This window comes from Carassius auratus, chromosome 27 (assembly GCF_003368295.1).
Source record: "Carassius auratus strain Wakin chromosome 27, ASM336829v1, whole genome shotgun sequence".
Classification (NCBI taxonomy): Eukaryota; Metazoa; Chordata; class Actinopteri; order Cypriniformes; family Cyprinidae; genus Carassius; species Carassius auratus.
Window position 1 is genome coordinate 25,991,867 of NC_039269.1, and position 21,723 is coordinate 26,013,589.

The following is a 21,723-nucleotide window of genomic DNA, read 5'->3' on the forward strand; positions in this document are numbered from 1 at the left end:
TCTCTCCATTTGTGGCCTTACCTTATAATGCAAGTAACGTTAACATAATGTTTCTACTAATTCTATAATTTTAATGTTTCTAAAATTCCATTTGTAAATGTGCCATGTTATAATCAGGACCACTGTTGATTTGTCTGTTTTCTTATAAGATACAGCTGTGCTCATAAGTTTGCATAAAAATACAGATTGATAAAGATTAAATATAATATACAGCTATACAAAAAAAATAATAATAATGCAGTATAAAATATAAGGCACCTGGCAGATAGAGTGCAAACCAGTGTAAAATATACATATACTCCACAAGACAAAATATTAACAATTTATAAAAATGCCCCCATTCAAAAGGTTATCTTCCCTTGAATCTTAATACTATTTATGTATCATTTCCTGTATGATCCACCACTGTTTTTATATTTTGTGTTAACAGTTAGTTAACGAGTCCCTTGTCGGTCCTGAGCAGTTCCACTGCCTGCTGTTCATCTGAAAAATCCTCCAGCTCCTACACATTCTTTGTTTTTCCAGCATCATCTGCATATTTGAAGCCTTTCAAACATTAGCTGTTTACATGCAAAGATTCGAATTAAATTTTTGCACAGAACTGGAATATCACATAAAACATTTACAAATAAAGCACCGTTTTCATCCAACGAGTCAAAGAGAACAAAATCAACATTTTCTTGTATACTGGAACTAAACATCACTAAGTAGGAGAAGCCACTGAATATAATATGTTTTATATGATAAATGACATGTGCCTCAGAGCGAGCAGATGTAAAAACAAAAAATGCAGTCATTGCTTTCGGTTTATCACATAGTTTATACTGTGTGCACATAACTTATTTTTATGCAAATTTTTTTTAGGCGCATCTTATTTCTTTTTGTTTACTTTTACTGTTTTTTTTTTAATGCAATTAGTCCAAAATGTGCATAAAAATTTGTTTGATGAGAGAACAGCTATTGACTGCATGATTTTGAAATCCATCTTTTAACACTGAGGGACTCAGTAAAACCGTACCAATGCTCAAGAAGGCAACACAATGCATTAAGAGACTGGGGGTGTACACTTTTTATATTATATGGTCAGGGTAAATTGTACTTATTTTGTCTTTTGGGAAACATTTAAGTATCGTATTTGAGTTTCTCGAGGAATCATTTCAGCCCTAATTTATTTTTAATCAAAATGTCATAACTGGATCTTTCTCTGGTAAAACAGGCAGGAATTCTCCAGTCATTTAGACTGCTTAAACTTGTCCACATAAATTCGTATTCATCTGCTTTCATATTTGGGTGCAGTGCCCACATTTAAAAATGCTATCAACAGCCGATGCATCAAGCTTAGTCTCTGCCCTACACTCACATCTAATACAGAAGAAAATATCTGTTTCAACTTTAAGTAGTTAAGATTTGGTGTTATTCGTTTTTAAGCTAAAACCACAACCTTTATTTGCAACAAGACAAGGAAAACAGTTGTACAAATTCACACTTGTTCTTTGACCTCATATTAAAGGGTTAGTTCAGCCAAAAATGAAAATTAACCCACAAATTACTCACCCTGAAGTCATCCTAGGTTTATATGACTTTCTTTAAGACTAATTAAGTTATTTTAAAATTGTTTTGATCTTTAAAGCCATTTAATGCAATTTAGTGGGGGTTGCACTCCATCAGTCCATGAGAAGTTTAATGAAAACCTCATCCATAAAAAAAAAAAAATTGGATGACTCAGAAGAGGAATGTGGAAACACAGTGGAGAGAGCAAAACAAAACAATGGTCAATAATTAGTAGTACAAAATTAGGATTTGTAAAGAAGAATATCGGAGGATTGCATTATAAACCAAGAGGAGACTGGTTTTCCTTTGCTAAAGTAAGGAAACTTTGATTCTTTTGCTCCTGTTAACAAAGCGCAAGCAAGATTAAAGTGATTATTACATTTTGAATATATATTTTTCTTCCAAAATTCATTGATTCACTACAGGAGGCCTTTGTTCACGCCTCAGAGCTGTGTGAGACACTTTTTTTTTCCATGGATGAGCTTTATATTAAACTTCTCATGGACCGATGGAGTGCCACAGCCGCTTGGTTGCATCAAACAGCTTGAAAGTTTAAAGACAATTTTTAAAATAACTCCAATTAAATTTGTTTGGAAGAAGAAAGTCATATACATCTAGGATGACTCCAGGGTGAATAATTTATGGCTTAATTAAATTTTTTGGCTGACCTACCTTTTAAGTGACATGGCAGTGTAAAGACAATAAAGGATATAAATGACTGTGATTATTGTGAAGGAAAAATGTTTGATGTTTGTAGGAGATGTCGAAGAGAAAGAGCAGTAATTCAGGGCAGACGCCTGATAAGAGAAGCCGGTTATCTCAACCCGAGCTCTCTGAAGAGGATGAAACGGGCTACTTCAGTTCAGGAGACGGCTTGAGCACATCAGAAAGTGTAAGACTTGCACAGCACAGTACAATGGTCTCGACTGCTCATTTTTGCTTTTACCTTATGCACTTTCTCCATAGACTTGCTAGTAAGGTCCCCTTACGCATCTATGTTTGTGTGTTTTCAGGTCACAGGTGAAGTGGGCATCATAGAGAGTATCTCTCTAAGGAACTTCATGTGTCACTCGATGCTTGGTCCCTTTGCGTTTGGTCCAAACGTCAACTTTGTCGTAGGAAACAATGGAAGCAAGTTCTCCTCCATATTTAATTTTTTTTAGTTGTGTGAAAATAGAATTTCCTGTGCAGTGTAAAATTAAGTCATGGCAATGTTTTCTCTCAGTTGTGAAGTTTTAGTAACTGTTTTAGATTCAAAATCCAGACTACTTGTTTGAATCAGTCTGACGATTCATCCATTGAATGAACTTAGTGAACCCATTTGAAGTTGAAAATTAACTTTTTTCTAGCCTTTCATTTTGCCTTAACTTTTTCCTCACCTGTGGATTTAAGCAGAATATGTCACTAACACATGTGAACTAACCATTTTAGCGTTAAATAGTCTGGACCACCAGTGAGCCACAGAACCCTGATTGGGGAACTTTGCCGCTATAAAATAGAAAGAAAATATTTCTTGCATCAGATTATAAGAGATCACTAAGGCTAGATCCACTCGAAGCCAGAGCTTTCCCTAGCTGATCTTTTTTTCTGTGTCTAAAGAAATATCTGCTTACACATAAAACTGACTCAAAACGATGTAGTATACATACCAAACCAGTATGTGGCGCTGTATTTCTGCCACAGAGATACACTCAAAACAAAGATGAAGACTTGGGCCCAATCCCAATTCTACCCCTTTTAGCTCTTCCCCTTTCGCTAATATTTGCTAACATCATATCATTACAGACTGCATGATAGTGCCACAGCATATGTCTGATCAGGGCGATAACTGCCGTAGAATAATCCCCCAGTAATTAGAAATCGCTAAACCATTTTCTCAAATATTACCTATTCGAGAGAGAGAGAGAGAAAAATGGAAGTTGCGTGTATTTGTGTCTGTGCGTTTATCTTTTTAAGTAAGTATGCACACACTCGCATCGCTGAAGCTCACCGGCACCATCTTGTGCACCTAGTCCATTGGGCATCGTTTAAATACCACGGCCTATCTGAGCATTGTTTCTGACCATGTCCATCCCTTTATGACCACCATGTACCCATCCTCTGATGGTTACTTCCAGAAGGATAATGCACCATGTCACAAAGCTTGAATCATTTCAAGTTGGTTTCTTGAACATGACAATGAGTTCACTGTACTAAAATGGCCCCCACAGTCACCAGATCTCAATCCAATAGAGTATCTTTTGGATGTGGTGCAACGGGAGCTTCGTGCCCTGGATGTGCATCCCACAAATCTCCATCAACTGCAAGATGGTATGCTATCAATATGGGCCAACATTTCTAAAGAATGCTTTCAGCACCTTGTTGAATCAATGCCACGTAGAATTAAGGCAGTTCTGAAATTATATATATATATATTAGGACCGGGACTTTAACGCGTTAATTGAGATTAATTAATTACACAAAAAATAACGCGTTAACTAAGATTAATTAATTACAGAAAAAAAATTCCCGCATTTTTAATAACCTATTTTGCACCGCGAAACGTTTCTCACTGGATGAGTTTCGGCGGACCGATTATACTGAAGCACCAACTAGCGTTCGCATATCACCGCAGCACATCGAGCCTCAAGTGTCACCTCAACGCAAAACATATAGCAGCTAGCGTGGACTTTACACTTTATGTTGAACTATGTATTATTTTGTTGGTGCAACAGTTTATGTTGAACTCTTTATTGTTTTGGCCAAAGTTATTGAGAGTTGGACTTAGTATGTTATGGCCTCTGAAGCAACAGAGAGATGTTTTCTAATAGTCAGTGTTTCCAATGTTCTGAATGTAATTGACAGTATTGTGTTTTACTTAAAAAAAAAAAAAAACACTTTACAGAAGGTTCCAGCACCTATAAGCTTCCTGAATTTCTGAAATGTACTATTTCTAAATTGTTTCTAAATATGCTATTGCTACACTTCATGGCAAAAATTGCACTGGTCTGCTAGACTTGGTTGAACAAAAATAAACAATATTTTGTTGCTTAAGCTTATGTATTCAGTCATTATTCAATGGTATACTATAAATCCATGTGAAAAAAAAATTACTTCTCACTGTTCTCAGGTCAAATATTTATCTGTGCTTAAAATGCGATTAATTTCGATTAATTAATTACAAAGCCTCTAATTAATTAGATTAATTTTTTTAATCGAGTCCCGGCCCTAATATATAATATATATGTGTGTGTGTGTGTGTGTGTGTATACATACATATACATACACTCACATACATATGATCTACACTGGATGCGGTGCTGCACGACATGACAAATCCCAGACAGAAAATTGCTGCTGCATTCTATTAATGATGTATTGACACAAATGTCAAATGATTTTCAATGGTCGCTTTGTCATGTCCAGTGTACTAGCCAGACTTTAGCTGTTGCGACACAGACATGCTGTTACTCACCTATCAGCAAAAAAGCAACCTGATCTGTTCTGATCACAGGCCTTCCGATCACGGTCTTTCCAGCGCTGTAAAGCTGGACCGGTATTTACACGGGTCCTACTTCTTGCCTTATTTATTACCTTAAGCCTTCTTTTGTTCTGCAGACATTTTCCTCTTTTGTTTTTAATCCTTTATCTCTATCTTTCTGTCGCTTGGCTCAGCTAATGTCTGTCCTGTGCACTGAACACTCTCTCCTGCACACTATGAGTAGACACACCACTTACTGTTGATTGGCTACAAGTTTGTTTTGCTACTTGGCCCGAATCAGTTTTCTAGGGGTGTTTTCACACCTGGACCATTGTTTTGGAACCTTGAGCGCTGTAAAACCTTGTTCTGTAAAAAACGTGTGCATTCTATCCACCTTATCTGTCCTTAATAGTATATTACTAATTACTTGGAATTTAGAATGAATAGTATGCACTTTGGGATGCAGGCGATATCTGTGGGTGAGCACGTCATTCAAAATCAAAGCGCACCATTACATTTTATAATGCCGTCTTATAGTAACTGTTAGGTACATTTTGAAATGTTTTCCTGACAAATCCTGGACACCTGTTCAAAAAGCGCGAGTAGGCTTTTGCGTTGAGAGCGTTTGGAAGCTGTGACATTACTTTGAGGAAAAAAAAAACATCCAAAACAAACCATGGCTATAAGTCAGATTCAGCGTATATTTATGATCCAGAATCAGATCCAGAGGCTGAAATTTAACGAGAGCAGCATCAGTAACGACGTGTCTATGTGGTATGTATTGAAACTGTATATATTTGCTTAGCGGTTTTTGAAAATGACTAAGTTTCACTTCATGTCGTCTTTGTTTTGTGGAAAGTGCAGTTTGATGACAACATCGCATGTTGTTTACTTGATGTGCTTACGCGCCGATAGCTAAATTAACAACACAGAGATATTTGAAGCAGTTTTACTCACCGCCTGCGGTTCCAACACACGATCGTGACCCTTTTTCATTGGGACTGCATTATCCTTAAGAAATAAACGATGTGCAAATCCGGCGTCAAACTGGGCCTTGTTTGTAAAACAAGCATCTTCGAAATGCAGGGAACAAACAAAAACACTTGCACAACTCCGTTGATGCTCTGTAAAAATAAACTCCATCCACTGGTCCCTTGATGCTGTTTTTTTTTTTGGTAATCTGTGCAGGGTTGTCTTGCCCTGGCAACCAAAAACGCACTTGTTTTGTGACAATTCGGTCTCTCGCTCTGATCGGTGAATGTCTCTGCTCTGCTCTGCGGGAGCACGCGCTCTTCCGGGAGAAGTGCCCTTAGGACTCATATAAGGAAATTCCGCTCCATCTAACGTCACACAGATCCATACTCTAAAAAAAACTTTCCGAAACTTGTGACAAACCGGAAGAGGTATTTTTGGAACAAAAATACTCCTTCAAACGTACAACTTAATTTTTGAAACTTTGTCCATGTTTAGCATGGGAATCCAACTCTTTAACAGTGTAAAAAACTCATTTCACCCCCCCCCCCCCTTAACTACAATAATAAGAAAACATATAAAGGGACACAGTTTTGTTACAGTTTTTATGGTTTTATTTATAGTTGTTTCATGTATATTTGTGTGTTAGGTGGAAAAAGTGCCTTGCTGAAAGCTCTGATAGTAGCCCTGGGCGTTAAAGATCACACCACAAACAGAGGCTCCTTTATCAAAGGATTTGTGAAGGAAGGAGAGAGGTACGACACACCTATCTGCATTTCTCTGCATGTAGTCACAGTCTATAGTCTCTCATACTGTTATTGTTTCTGACATTTAGTTCTGCAGATGTGTCCATCACTCTGAGGAACAGGGGTCGTGATGCGTATAAGCCAGAAGTGTTTGGCCAGTCCATCATCGTAGATCTTCATATCTCCAGCGAGGGAATGAAGACATATGAACTAAGAAGTAAAGCAGGTATAATTATAAATATAGAACCATTTCACCTTTGTGTACTCACTTACATTGGGTACCGTATTTTTTGGACTTTCCGTATAAGTCGCATCAGTCCAAAAATACGTCATGACAAGGGAAAAACATATATAAGTTGCACTGGACTATAAGTCGCATTTATTTAGAACCAAGAACCAAGAGAAAACATTACCGTCTACAGCCACGAGAGGGCGCTCTGTTTTCAGTGTAAACTACAGGAGCACTGAGCAGCATAGAGCGCCCTCTCGCGACTGTAGACGGTAATGTTTTCACTTGGTTCATGTCAAATTAATTTTGATAAATAAGTCGCACCTGACTATAAGTCGCAGGACCAGCCAAACTATGAAAAAAAGTGTGACTTATAGTCCGGAAAATACAGTAGTTTAAATTAGGATTGTGAGTTAAAGACAAAGTAAAATTGTCATGATTTATTTACATTACCTTGAGGAAAAAAAAAACTTCCAAAACAAACCATGGCTAACAGTCAGATTCGGCGTATATTTATGATCCAGAATCAGATCCAGAGGCTGAAATTTAACGAGAGCAGCATCAGTAACAACGTCTCTATGTGGTATGTATTGAAACTGTATATATTTGCTTAGCGGTTTTTGAAAATGACTAAGTTCCACTTCATTTCGTTTTTTTTTTTGTGGAAAGTGCAGTTTGATGACAAAATCGCATGTTGTTTACTTGATGTGCTTACGCGCCGATAGCCAAATTAACAACACAGAGATATTTGAAGCAGTTTTACTCACCGCCTGCGGTTCCAACACACGATCGTGACCCTTTTTCGTTGGGACTGCATTATCCTTAAGAAATAAGGGAATGAAGACATATGAAATAAGAAGTAAAGCAGGTATAATTATAAATATAGAACCATTTCACCTTTGTGTACTCACTCACGTTGGGTACCGTATTTTTCGGACTTTCCGTATAAGTCGCATCAGTCCAAAAATACGTCATGACAAGGAAAAAACATATATAAGTTGCACTGGACTATAAGTCACATTTATTTAGAACCAAGAACCAAGAGAAAACATTACCGTCTACAGCCACGAGAGGGCCCTCTCGCGGCTGTAGACGGTAATGTTTTCACTTGGTTCATGTCAAATTAATTTTGATAAATAAGTCACACCTGACTATAAGTCGCAGGACCAGCCAACTATGAAAAAAAGTGTGACTTATAGTCCGGAAAATACGGTAGTTTAAATTAGGATTGTGAGTTAAAGACAAAGTAAAATTGTCATGATTTATTTACCCTCTGGTCAACTAGTGTCGGACGATTTTAAGCATTAGTTGACTGATCGGACATTTATTGATAAGCTATTAATTGCCTACATAGCCTAATAAGCACTCAATCACACACACAAACTTGCCACAATATACCAGCAGAAGTAATAATTATGAATCTTAAGTCACTGTGGTGTATTTATAGTAGGGGTTGCATGATTACTGATTTCTGCTAGTCAATTACTTATTTAAAAAATACTTGAGTTACTCGATTACTCGTGGTTCATGCTACTGTAAATGAAAAGACATGAAATAGTTCTTATCAATAATTTTTTATAAATTTATAGCTAAATGCAACACATGTAAATTGTCATTGTCATGACATTACATATTTACATTTTCATGTAACAGCCAGTATTTGTATCTGAACCAATCACAAAATGATTGGTAACTGCATTTGGATACAATGTCTTACAGTTACTCGATAAGACCGTTATGACTATCTTTAGCTAACTGCTTGTTCCATTCATTCGTATCGTATCATAGCCTAAGATTCAAATCATTGTCTTTTAAATGTATACAAATAATAGAACGTGTTTAATGTATTATTATTGGTGATATTAGTCTTTCCAAACTCTGATTTCTGAGACATGCACGGAGAAGCAACAGCAATGCGGTGTTTGATTTGCACTCTTTTCATTCATCAAGTTTACATTTATTCACTTCACACTCTATTGCATGACTTTAGAGGTCTGTGCATAATATTGTGCTGATCCCCTAGCTTAACTGTTATCTAGCAAACACGACTGTGCCAGCCTCAGCCCAATATTCAGGCAGAATTTTTCCTTGTCCGTTATTCTTTTTTGAAGCCATTATCCGTGCCATTCCAAATAAGGTATTCGGCTTCAGCCACACCCCTAATTATTACTAGTGGTGGGCCGTTATCGGCGTTAACGTGCTGCGTTAACGCGAGACTCTTATCGGGCGATAAAAAAAATATCGCCGTTAATCTATTCTCAAAGTTGGGTTGGGAGCTGGGTCTATACTAAGCAAGCTATGATGACTTTCACCTTGATATTTTATATAACCGACTCGCTGAGGCCAGCCTAAAAACATCCTCAGGACAGTTGATGGGCCACTGCTGCACATCGTCACGAAAGCTTATCTTTTTCACATGTTTTTAAGCCTTACCGCTTGTCGATTTAAACATTAAAGCATCCAAACACAAGATGCGGAAAAGCTGAACAGAGTAGCTGGTAACTCGCGCACTGTGTTCGGTGCAGAGAGAGAGCGAGAGAGCCGCGTATCACGGACAGCGACACTGAACCGAGCTCTCTTCTGCGAAATTCTCCTTGAAGTCCCTCCTGCACCCGAACGAACCAATACAAATCGCAGTTTGAACAAACAAAAAGATGTGAAAGAGCCCAATTCAGTACAGTGCTGTTCCGGTGTTCAGGGCTCACACAGAGAAATGCGTCTCAAAACACTTGAACATCGAATTTGCTTATTTTTGCTCTTGTGCCGACAAATACATACAAAATATGTCAAAATGTCCACCTTGGAAATTAAGCTAAAAAAAACTGTAAGTTATTTTTTTAAGTGAAAGTAAACAGTTAAGGAAAAAATGGGATGTGTATTATATTGGATGCGTTCATCGTCTCTTAAAGTGACCGTGCCTAATTTAGCTACTGGCTGCTGTAATGTTAATCCAAGAAAATGAAAATGAAAATCACTCACTGCTCTTGACTGAATTACTTTGTAGTTGTAACAGTCAAACCAAAAATTATTCAGACACCAGATATAATTTTTGATATATATAGCAAAACTGTAATAATGTGAGAAATGTTGAAGGTGTCTGAATAAATGTAGGTTCGATTGTATACTTCATTTTTACATTGAAGACTATCCAGTGCTATTTTGCATTTAATTATTTGGTTTCTGTACCTTGACATCTACAAACTTGAAAAAACTTAAACATGCGTAAGGTTGTTTGCACCTTGTGCAATGTGGAATTAGTTTACAGGTTTTTCAAGCACTTTGTGATGCATTTTGGAAAAAGGAGATGAGCCCCTTTTCTAATGCACCACCTTGCTTGATAAACCCCTTCTCAAAGACTTACTGTTTCTCAATTTTATTTGGGTAACACTCGTATTCTGAATGCCTTCGGCAGAATTCGAATGAGCCATTTTAATCTAGATTAATTTCAAGATCACAGTGAGATTAATCTAGATTAAAAAAATTAATCTATGCCCACCACTAATTATTACATTACATATTTTAATTTTACATGCAACATAGATAAAGGCCTAGAAAGTAACAGCTACACACAATATTGTAATCCTAAAATTCACATTGTACTTGCAAACTCTGTGCATGCATTATTGTTAATGCATGCTCGAGTAGTCAATTGTTTCCAACTGCGTGGTTGATCACTCGACTACTTGACTAGTCTATGCAAGCCCTAATTTATAGCAATAGCTAAAAATACATTGTGTAGGTTTATTTATTTTTCTTTTATGCATAAATCATTAGGATATTAAATAAAGATCAGGTTCCATGAAGATATTTAGTAAATTTCCTACCGTAAATATATCAAAACTTAATTTTTGATTAGTAATATGCATTGCAAAGAATTAATTTGGACAACTTTAAAGGTGATTTTCTCAGTATTTAGATTTTTTGCACTCTCAGATTCCAGATTTTCAAATAGTTGTATCTCGGCCAAATATTGTCAAATCCTAATAAACCATACATTAAATGAAAACTTATTTATTCAGCTTTCAGATGATTTTGTGGTCCAGGGTCACATTTTCATAATTCACTGATAAACAAGTGTTTTCTTTGTTTTCGGTTTAAGAGATGAAGTCGGTGACACTGGATCTTCCTTTGCCGTAGTGATGCACCTTTATGCATGTTTCATACAGATTACATAATCTGAGAATATTAGTTTTCTATTTGAATTATTTAATTTGAAAGTAGACATTTGACTGTCTATAAATATATTTTTAATAACTGTAATGCAAAGATATACAGAGTTTCACATTCAATTTCACTGAGAATGAAATGGCAGAATGTTCTTACTGATTGCTTCGATCATTATACAAAAGCATGTTTTGTTATTGTGAGTGCACACAAATAAACAGTCTTAACAGATTTGAAATATGTATTACTCTTATCTGTATGACCAAATCCTACAGAGTATTGTAAGATCAAATGAGCGCCCCAGCGCTTTCCACAATCATGCACAGACACTAAATAGTGCACATTTCTCTAGGTTAACAGTGAGCAGCCAAGTAAAGTTACTAATACTTACATATTTCAGATGATAAGCCATATTTGAGGTCGGTGAATGATAGGCGAGCACTTGGATGTCCTACCCGATGCATCTCTCCTCTGGACCATAACCCTCCCAGTCTACCAGATATTGATGACCTCTACCCCTACGCCACACATTAATGAGCCACCATACAATATAGGCAGGCGGCCCCTCGATGAGCTTAGGAGACGGAGGGGCAGAGGTCAGGGGCTAAAGGGGGGAGCGCAAGGTGGGTTTAATCTTAGAAACGTGGAAAACCGGGTGGATCCTTCTAAACTGAAGGGGCAATTTGAGCCGATTCTTGGGAGGGGAATAGAGGTGGCTGGTAGCCTAAACACCCGTAGATGAGACCGGTAGGGAGTTATGCGGATATTCTACCATGGTCAACCTGGAACTCCAAGATGACGGTTCAGCAGATGCCAAATCTTGGTTTGCGCGCTCGACTTGACCATTAGTCTGCAGGTGATAACTGGAAGATAGGCTCGCAGTCGCCCCCAGCTGTCTACAGAACTCTCTCCAAAACCTAGACACAAACTGGGGACCTCTGTCAGAAACCATGTTCACCGGGAGGCCATGAATACGGAAAACATGATCTAAGACCGTAGTCGCTGTCTCCCTCGCTGACAGCAATTTGGGGAGGGCAATAAAATGGACCGCCTTTGAGAACCTGTCCACCACAGTGAGAACTACCGTCTTGCCCCTAGATGGAGGCAAGCCAGTCACAAAGTCCATTGCTATGTGTGACCAGGGCCGCGAAGGGACCAATAAAGGCCGAAGTAGCCCTGCTGGGGGTTGATTGGATCCCTTACCCGCAGCGCAAATCAGACAGGCTGACACAAACCGTCGTGTACTAATTTTACAGCAAATCAATCTCAACAAGGCAGTTTACATTTAACATTTACATTTAAAGGGGTCCTATGATGCGATTTAAATTTTCCCTTTCTCTTTGGAGTGTTACAAGCTATTAGTGCATACATAAGATCTGTAAAGTGGCAAAGACTTAAGTCTCAAATCCAAAGAGATATTCTTTATAAAAGTTAAGACTCAATTTCAGTTGAAATTGTTATTCTTTAGTTTAGTTTAAACTGAACTTTTCAACTCCATACCTTTTTAGCTCCTAAAAATGTTACTTTGACGCATTCCAAAATAATATCCATGTCTGTGCTATCATGAAAGAAGGCAAGTGAAGATTTGCTGAAGAGCTTGCAATTAAAGCCAGCATTTAATTCTTTCCTGATGTGTAATCGACAGCCAGGTGAGTCAGGTGTGCTCATATGAACAGCATATGTGGCATCTGTGGTGCTCCGCTGTTTTTATTTAATGGGATCCTATTATGCTTTTTCACTTTTTCAACTTTAGTTAGTCTGTAATGTTGCTGTTTGAGCTTAAAAAAGATCTTCAAAGTTACAAAGCTCAAAGTCCACTTCAAAAGGAGATATTTAAGTTAACAGAAATCACTTTTCAAAAACTACAACGAAAGACTAGTTTGGACTACAACACATTTTACGAGATTTGTTTTGTCACAAATACTGATGAATGGGACAAGACCTGGTTGAGCTGCACTAGAGAAGGTAACAAGTGTTTTATCAATATGTTGGAGACACACTAACTTTCCCAAGGCAGACGAACTTAGTGTGGTTACAATCATTCTGGTTTAAATCGTTTCTCAACTTTAATAAATTTTGAAAATATTTAAACTGAAGCTCACAGGTGGCTATGGTAAGGGGCAGGACATTGCACAATGGCCGCCCGTCACTCAGAAAACAACAAGCCAATCAGAAGAGACGCTCATGAATCGTAATTAGACAGGCTAAAATCAATCTGTTCTTAGCAAATCTCCTGAGAAAGGAGCTGTTAAAATATGAGATGATGTTTGGTAATTATAACGCAACTATATATTCTTAAGGACATCAAAACTAAAACTAAAACTAAAATAAAACTCAAGAAAAGTGTACAATATGGGAGCTTCTGTCTCGGGTGTAGACTTGTAAAGATTTATTTTTAATGCGGATGTGTGTGTGTGGAAAATTATTAATGCACATGCATGACAGGAAGGCGCCATTGCGGTAATGTTTTTTTTTCTGATAATGAAATAACTAATGAATTGATAATGTCTACTTTTAAATGAACCGATTCAAAATGAAACCAAATACTCCTTGATTATGCGCATCCTGTGGAGATGAGTCAGCACATTGAATTTAATCTTGAAGCCAACAATTTAAATGTCTCCTTTTTCAGTTATTAGGCTACTTCTGCCTGTGCTTTGTGGCAAACTTAATGCATGTGCTTGAGCGCTGAATAGGCAGGCTAATTATGGATTAAGACTGTGTTAATTTAATATAAATGTGTGATAGTTGAATAATGACAAATGAACGACTACAAGTAACTGTAAAAATCTTACATGGGGGGCAGAACTATTAAATACCCTCTAGACATATTTATTAAAACATAAATTCTGCTTTCAGAATGGTCTGTAATGGGGAGATGACACATCCTTAACATTGATTTTTCCTCTGAAACACAAAGAGAAAATTGAAATAAAATTGATAGACCTATTAAAAAAAAAAAAAGGTCAACCCTTCCCCATTATGCAAATATTGTTGCTTCAGGTTTGTGCATTGTAAATTACAGAAAGTCTACAAAATATGTTGTCTCCAAAAAAAATTTTTGTTAATAATATTTAATAATAATAGCATTCAGTAAGAGGCTTTGTATAAAAAGGTCTTTCTTTTAACTTTTGATTCATAGATTGTAGCCTAAGATTATCCCATGTTTTAAAATTAACTCACTGCAAATTTTATAATAATTTTTAAGTATGTTACAATGTTATATTATAATTTTAGTATAACGTCCAGTGCTTAATTTGTAAATTGCAAGGTCCAGGAACAAAGCGAGGTAACGGATTCGGCATGTGATTACAGAAGGGAAAGGTGATGGAGCATTTGCGCAATCACATTAGTGGACTAGTTTAAGTGATTCGAATCCACAAACTCTGAGCGTGCTTCTCATCAGCACATCTCGTCTGTCTCGGTTGTTGACAAATAAAACATAAAATACAGGGGTATTTTCAATAATTAAATAATTAAGTCAATAATTAAACAAAACTGCGTAGACACTTGCACTTAACATTATGCTATATGAAAGCTCAAATGGATTTGACAAGGTTTTTACCAGCCAATGAGGAGATCTGTGTTTTGTCTGTCAACAGAACGTCCGAATCTGAGGCAACTGCAGCGCATTATACGCTTTCATTAACTTTTACATGTTATGTAACATTGTTATTGTCTCATTCCCTACTCAGGGAACCATGGTTACATTCGTAACCTGAGACGTTCCCTTTCAAGGGAACTTCGAACTGCGTCCTCTAGGGTGCGCTATGTGGAACAGTATACCCACGCCACCATGCTGAGGGAAGTGCAGGTCAAAATCGTGGGGAGCACTATGTAACAACTCTACCATTTCCATGGGAGTTGCCCCTGGGATGTTTAGATGGCTGTCTGTGACAGTACCCCTTACGGCCAAAAGGCCTAAGCTACATATCCAACTTAATTGTTAGGGCCTCGGCCCGGGGTAGAGCTGAAGGCTTGGAATCCAGAAAGATTCCTTTAAAGGGATACAGCTAAGAACCTAGCATTTTCTACCAAGTCTTGCCTGTCACACAGGGGCTACCACTAGCTTACGCATAAACTTGCTGAAAGAGCTTTCTCAACAGTTCTCTATTAGCAAAACCCTGTTTAGATTGGTATTAGAGGATGCATAGGTAGAGTGGCGCCCAAGATGAACGGGGCTTTTACCAACTCAAGAAAGGGGATGAAGCAACCTTGCGAAGCCCTCACCATATAGGATTTTAGAAAGAATGCAGAATACTAGCGTGCAAACTTGCCACAGTGTGGATTTCAGAAAGTGTCCAAAGACTTCACATGCACACTTACCATAGCATGGATTTTCAAATACTGTTCTAAGGAGGGGCTCTCATTCCAGCTCATAGATGGAATGTTGCATCTCAAAACATTATGAATGAGAGTCATCAACATATGGAAACAATACTGGAGCGCTCTGGGGAAAAAACAGAGAACTCAGTCTCATATGAGAGGAGAACTCTGAGCTCAGAGTAGCCCGCTCATTGGCGACCCTTTTTGGAAAAAGGGGAGTGCTGCTAAACTACCACGAGAATCACCCAAATAGCCCCTCATGTTGAGGGAAGTGATGCTTGAAGTGTATAAATAAATACACACTGGCTGAAAGGAGCCCAAGGAACCAAGGTCTAAGCATCTCAAGAAAGGGAACGAGGCGGAGCACGTAACCCTTACCATACAGGATTTCAGAAAGTGCGCAGAGTTCACAAAGTATTCACGTGCACACTGACCACCATGTTGTTTTGAGAAAGTACACAAAGCTTAGCGTGTGTACCTAAAGGTTCCTAAGCATCACAGTGACGCTGAATCGCACTGGACAGGCAAGATCAATTTTACAAACCTCAGGCGAGGGGAGCATCACCTGAGGCAGAATATACAAGGAGACTTCTGTAACTGCCACCTCCACTTCCTGTTGGATGCGACAGCACCACTAAGCTGCCATGAGACCCCTCAGGGTGACATGGCCAGATATCCATGAAATTCCCTGCAGTGCTGTGTCAGGCTTGATGATCCAGAAGGCTGTGATCTCAGCCACCTAATACCAGAACATGAAGCCGGATGGCTGGTGCTGGCGAGTGTTTAGTAAACATTGTAATTGAGCCCTGCAAAGGAAACTTTATTAGTTTATTAGTAGACACATAACCACCAGCAATTTAATACACGAGTATATACAGAGAGGGTTACATACTCACCCACCCTCCTGCGCTGGAGCCCCATTCAAGGGGTGCCTCTTTTCAGTCCGGACCATCAGTAAGGTGGTTGCTATGAATATAAAACCAGCCAAAAACATTATAGTTCCAGCATCTGTTATGCGAGAGGTTTCCACCAAACCTCGATCGGGTGGAGAGCTGGGGGTTACAGGGGAATTAGGAAGGGGAGGATAAAAGCAGAAGTTAAAAATCCCTGAAGGGAACGAGTAGATTCCTCTGTATCACTCTGATTCGGACAAGAACGCTGCCTCGTCTCGTTCACATCTCTTAGATTCTGCTTATTTCCTCGTGACCCACAATTTCTCATACCCCTGCCCGCAGGTGGGGGAGGAGCGCGAGTCGCGACACTAGCCTTCTTTGCCCATCTTTGATCCTCAGATCGAGACAGGCCAGGACCCCTATGTTGTTCGGGCTCTGACCTGGACCTTCGTGGAACAAAGGATCTGAGAGCAGCAGAGTGTTCCTTGGTCTCCCTGAACTTCTCGATCACCATCTCAACGGAAATACCGAAACCTTTAGAAGTGAAACAAAGCCACAGCCTGACCTGCTGCTGTGTATGCCTTGCCATTTAAGCCAGCTGAATTTCTAAAGGGGCTTAGATGGCAAGGAGGGAGATTAAGAGAGGATGTCTTTTTTAAGATCTTTCTACAGGGGGCGTCCTCTCATAGCCGCTTTTGCGCATCACCTCAATGTCGGCAGATTTACTCTTATGCCGAAACCAATGGACGTGAGAAGAAAATGGCCTCTTTCATTTCTTTTTGATATCTGTATGGAGATCATGCAGATATGGAAGGCTCACCTGAACTGGAGGGCTATGGTCAGAAAGATAATGCTCATCAAGGTTTTTTTTTTTCTTTTATGGCCTTACAGCGTCACCTTGTTAGCGCATTTTCATGGCAAGTCCAACTTTGCCTTTGGGTAATCCTTAACCTCTAACAGCTCTACATACGCAGGGCAGGAGAATTAATAAGGCTCAGCCTCGGCTTCTTCACCATTCTCAAATATCTCCTGCTTTTCCAGGGTAAAAAAACCCAGCAGAGCACTAACCTCAGTATCAGATAGTGTTAAAAATATAACATCATCCTCCCGAGGCTCTCTCTCGTCCACCGCCATGACGATCGCGGAAGGGAAAATCCCTCTTTAAAACATTCAAACAGATCCACCTGTATTCTCATAAGCTCATTCTCCTCCGTGCCTCAGCAGCAGCAGGTCCTAAACGACGGGAAGCAGATGGCTGCCTTTTTTTTCCTTTTTTTTTTTTTTTTGGAAGAGAGACGAACGAGAGCGGAGCTTTTTTCCTTGAAAAAATGCTCACAGTGCACGCAGATTGCCTCCTCAAACACATTGCGTGCGTGCTCTTCACCCAAACAAATGACACAAAGATCACGTGTGTCATCGAGTGTCAAATAATGGCAACAAGGATGCACACATTGTCTAAACGCTTGCTAGTAGTAGCCATGATATACAGAGAAAGATCGCTCTAGCAGTTCTTTCAGATGCACGCTTCAAACAGAACAGTCAGTGAAGACGAAGAAGAGGATGATGTGTTCTCCCGGTGCCTGTTTATAGTCACGCCGGTAGTGATGTCAGAGGCTGTAGCCGGCCAACAAGTTGGTGTTTTTTCAATGTATGCTTCAGACACTGGTCATGACGAGGTGTTCCCTATAGCGCCCCCTAGAGGACGCAGTTCGAAGTTCCCTTGAGAGGGAACCTACTTCTCTGGTCTTCAAACACACAAAAAACATTAGCCTTTACAGACATAGTGTTTGAGTAAAGAAATGCTGTATTATTCAAACAATTATATGTTTGCCCTTTAAGCGGATATCTGTCTCCTTCAGGTTGTGCGCGCCGTGTCAATCTGAGTGGAGGCGGGTGAGGTGACGAGGTTCGCTGAGAGATTGAGGATCCAATGGCGTTACGAAGTTTTACTGACAAGCTTTTACTTATAATCAGTTAAATATTTGTAAAACTCTGATTTAAAAAAAATTATAACTGATTATAATAGAGTCTGGATAGTTTTTTTTATTGCACATCTGACTGGGTTAGGGTATGGCAGCTGCTATTCTCTGCCATAGAGCCCTGCACAGGCCCGTGTTCTACATCTTATCAGAATTGCCCTCCCAAGCCCTTCTTTTTTCCCCACTTCTCCCTAAACAATTTATACTACTATTTCAGTCATTAAAATAATTAAGTTTTGTATGTAATAGCAAGTGTATGTTCGTGGCTGTGAAGGGTTTGCTTTTATTTGTGTGCATTCACAATATCAATAATTGTTGTGCTTTCTGACTTATCATCTTTAACAGGAGTAAAAGAATGAACTGACACTCAGTGAAAACATGCCTCACAGACATGATAAATATATCTAAAGAAAGCTTTAAATGTCTACTTAACGAAATCAAATCAAAAACAAAAACTCTTTAATTATAATCATAATCCATAAAGATGCACTTCTCTCTAAAGGTGTGTTTGAGGAGATGGCGCGTCAGGATCTGCAACTCAGAAAACACGACTTATTAGTAAATAATTCAAATATCTTAAGCTTATTGCATGTATTTGAATGCAGAACTGTTCAGCTGCTGACGGCACGCACCATAGCATACATACTGCTGCTGTTGGACACTTATACACTGTCGAGTTGCTCTAGATAGTCGCGGTAGCCCCATAGACTGTATAAAAACATGGACATAGTGTCCGTGATGTCACCTGTAGACTCCTGAAGAGCGTTTTTGAAGCTCAAAGTGTGCAGAGCGGGCCCTCGACGGCAGTGTCAGCAGACACCCTTAATTATGCAGAATTTTAAGGCTTAATACAATTCACCCCCCTCACAGTTGTCATGAAGGTCAAAATTAGCTATATAGACCAAAATATATTTTTGAACCAGGCTGTAAATATGTTTTTTTTCTGCTGTAAAGTTGGGCAATTTAACATGGGGTGTTTATGGGACTGACTCTCTTTTGCAAGCAGCCTCAAGCAGCCAGTCGATGAATTACATTTTTAGTCACTTCCTTGTTGGCTTCACAAGAGAGAGCGGGAGGTTGCCGCTTGGGTAGCACGGTCTTGCTGTTTTCACCAGCGCAGTAATTATAATTATTTTTGTCTAAAATATAAAAATTAGGAGAAGCCTAAAACAGTCCCAACCTACGTCTGAACTATGACGTTAAAATTGGCCTGAAGCCCGGTCCAAGGGCGTAAAAAAAAGTCTGGCTCGGGATGAAATGCAGGGGCCGGTTTCACAAAGCTATTCAGACCGGTCTATAGTGTTAGACAAGTCTAGAATTTACTCATAGACTAGTCTAATGCAAGTTAGACTGTTTCACAAAGATAAAGACTGACTTAATTTAGACCAAAAAAATTAGACACCTTACCCCCAGGCTAACTTAGGTCTAAGACTCTGTTACCTTGGCAACCAGCAGAAACAAACATCCAAAAGAAAAGGGGAAAATGGCTCATAATTTGTAGTTTGCTGACGACGTTACGGAGAGCGCTATGAGAAGGGAAAGGGTTTTTAGGGACCGCAGTAACCTACTGGAAATTTATAATAATGAGGACTTCATCAGTCGGTTTCGTTTGCCCAAAGAAGTTATACTGAGTCTGACAGATGAATTAGCTGAAGTACTGAGCCCTGCCACTTCAAGAAGCCAAAGTATCCCAGCAGTGCTACAGGTTTTCACTGCTTTGAGATTTTATGCTACAGGAAGTTTTCTGAATACTGTTGGTGACACAGTGGGTCTCAGCAAAGCTTCTGTGTCACAGGTAGTATACAGGGTATCAAGGGCACTTTCTAAGCTCCCTCAGTTCCCAAACCAAATGGCTGAGCTGAACAAACTCAAAAGAGGGTTCTTCAGCATAGCAAGATTTCCCAATGTTGTTGGAGCAATTGATGGGACACATGTCAGAATCCAGGCTCCACCTGCTCATGAACATTTGTTTCTCAATAGAAAAGGATATCACAGCCTAAACATTCAGGCTGTTTGTGATTCTGATCTCCGGTTCCTTAACTGTGTGGCCCGCTGGCCTGGATCACTTCAGAATTTGAGCAAGGCATTATCGATAACAAACAACTTAATAAATATAAAAATTTATTTTTTAAGGTTTCTCAAGTGACATACTATTCATTCAATAAATTACACTACATTCGAGTCTCATTTCATTCATATCAAAATCCTCAAGGTTATTAAAAGTACAACTTACTATACAAACTTTAAAACTATTAACTCAAAAAACAAGTGATATACTGTTCATTCAATAAATTGTTCTATAAATTACATTCAAGTCTCATTTCATTCATATCAAAATCTTCAAGGTTATTAAAAGTACAACTTACTACAAACTTTAAACTATTAACTCACAAAACAAGTGACATACTGTTCATTCAATAAATTATTCAATAAATTAGTAGGCTACTCAAGATATTCAGGACTCCAGCGACTGTTTGTGAAACTCTAATTTTAATTTATCTCTCTGAAGCTGTAAAACTTCAATCTCTAGCAGCAATTTCCTCTCTTCCAGTTGAAGATTCCTGTATTGTTTGTCTAGCACCATTGACATGGTTGTTCCTCTCGACACCATTGTGCAAACCATGGGACCAGCAGCTGTAGCTGATGCTGACGCTGACTCAGACTGTTCATCTCCTGTCCCCTCACGTCTCTCAGCCGGCTCCTCCACCACTGCCTCGCTTCGGTCCCAATTCAAAGACAGGGTCACTAAAAAAAATAAGTACATAACATTTTATTACTTGTAGGTTCCTTCTATTATAGGCTGAGTCATTACGTTGTTCACGTTGATTTGTTGGATAGTAAGCTTACCGGTTCACATAAGCATACATTATTACCGGTTCATATTAGCATACATCATCAACTTGACTTTATAAGCATCAAATCGACGGCAATAAAGCAAAAGAAAAAACCAAACTGATTTATTTATAACAATCACCCGCTGTTACCTGTATTCTCATCTTGACTGTCTGGCTCTTCCTCTTGATGTGGCGGCGGGGTGCTGCTGTCAGTGGCTGAGGGAACTCCGCCGGTTACGTCAGTGTTGACGGCGCCACACACTCCACTTTCACGTCCTCCGCTTATCCCCCAGAACATAGGCGACTGTCCACCATATATATTCATCACCATTTCAGTGTTGTCTTTAAGTTTCTCTTGGGGTCCTCCTCCCGTTTTTGGATATTTCCTCTAAAATATTTCCTTTTTGGCATCTTGCACAATGTTTTTGTATCTTTTCTGTACGTCTTTAACGCTCCGCTCAACGGTCGGATTAATGCTGTTTACTGTCGCGGCAATCTTTTTCCAAATTAAACATTTCTTCTTGTTACTACATTCTCCTCCGCTAAATTTCCCTAGTAAAATGTCCTTG

General features: G+C 38.9%; 1 protein-coding gene across 1 annotated transcript in view; it reads left to right on the plus strand.

Annotated features, from left to right (window-relative positions):
• LOC113046475 (structural maintenance of chromosomes protein 6-like) overlaps positions 1-21,723 on the plus strand; it is a 50,307-nt gene that overhangs the window by 842 nt on the left and 27,742 nt on the right. The window contains exons 2-5 of the mRNA XM_026207318.1: positions 2,309-2,443; positions 2,565-2,682; positions 6,633-6,738; positions 6,819-6,955. Coding sequence (XP_026063103.1) covers positions 2,312-2,443; positions 2,565-2,682; positions 6,633-6,738; positions 6,819-6,955 — 493 coding nt within the window. The 5' untranslated portion in view covers positions 2,309-2,311. The remainder of the gene's footprint in view (positions 1-2,308; positions 2,444-2,564; positions 2,683-6,632; positions 6,739-6,818; positions 6,956-21,723) is intronic.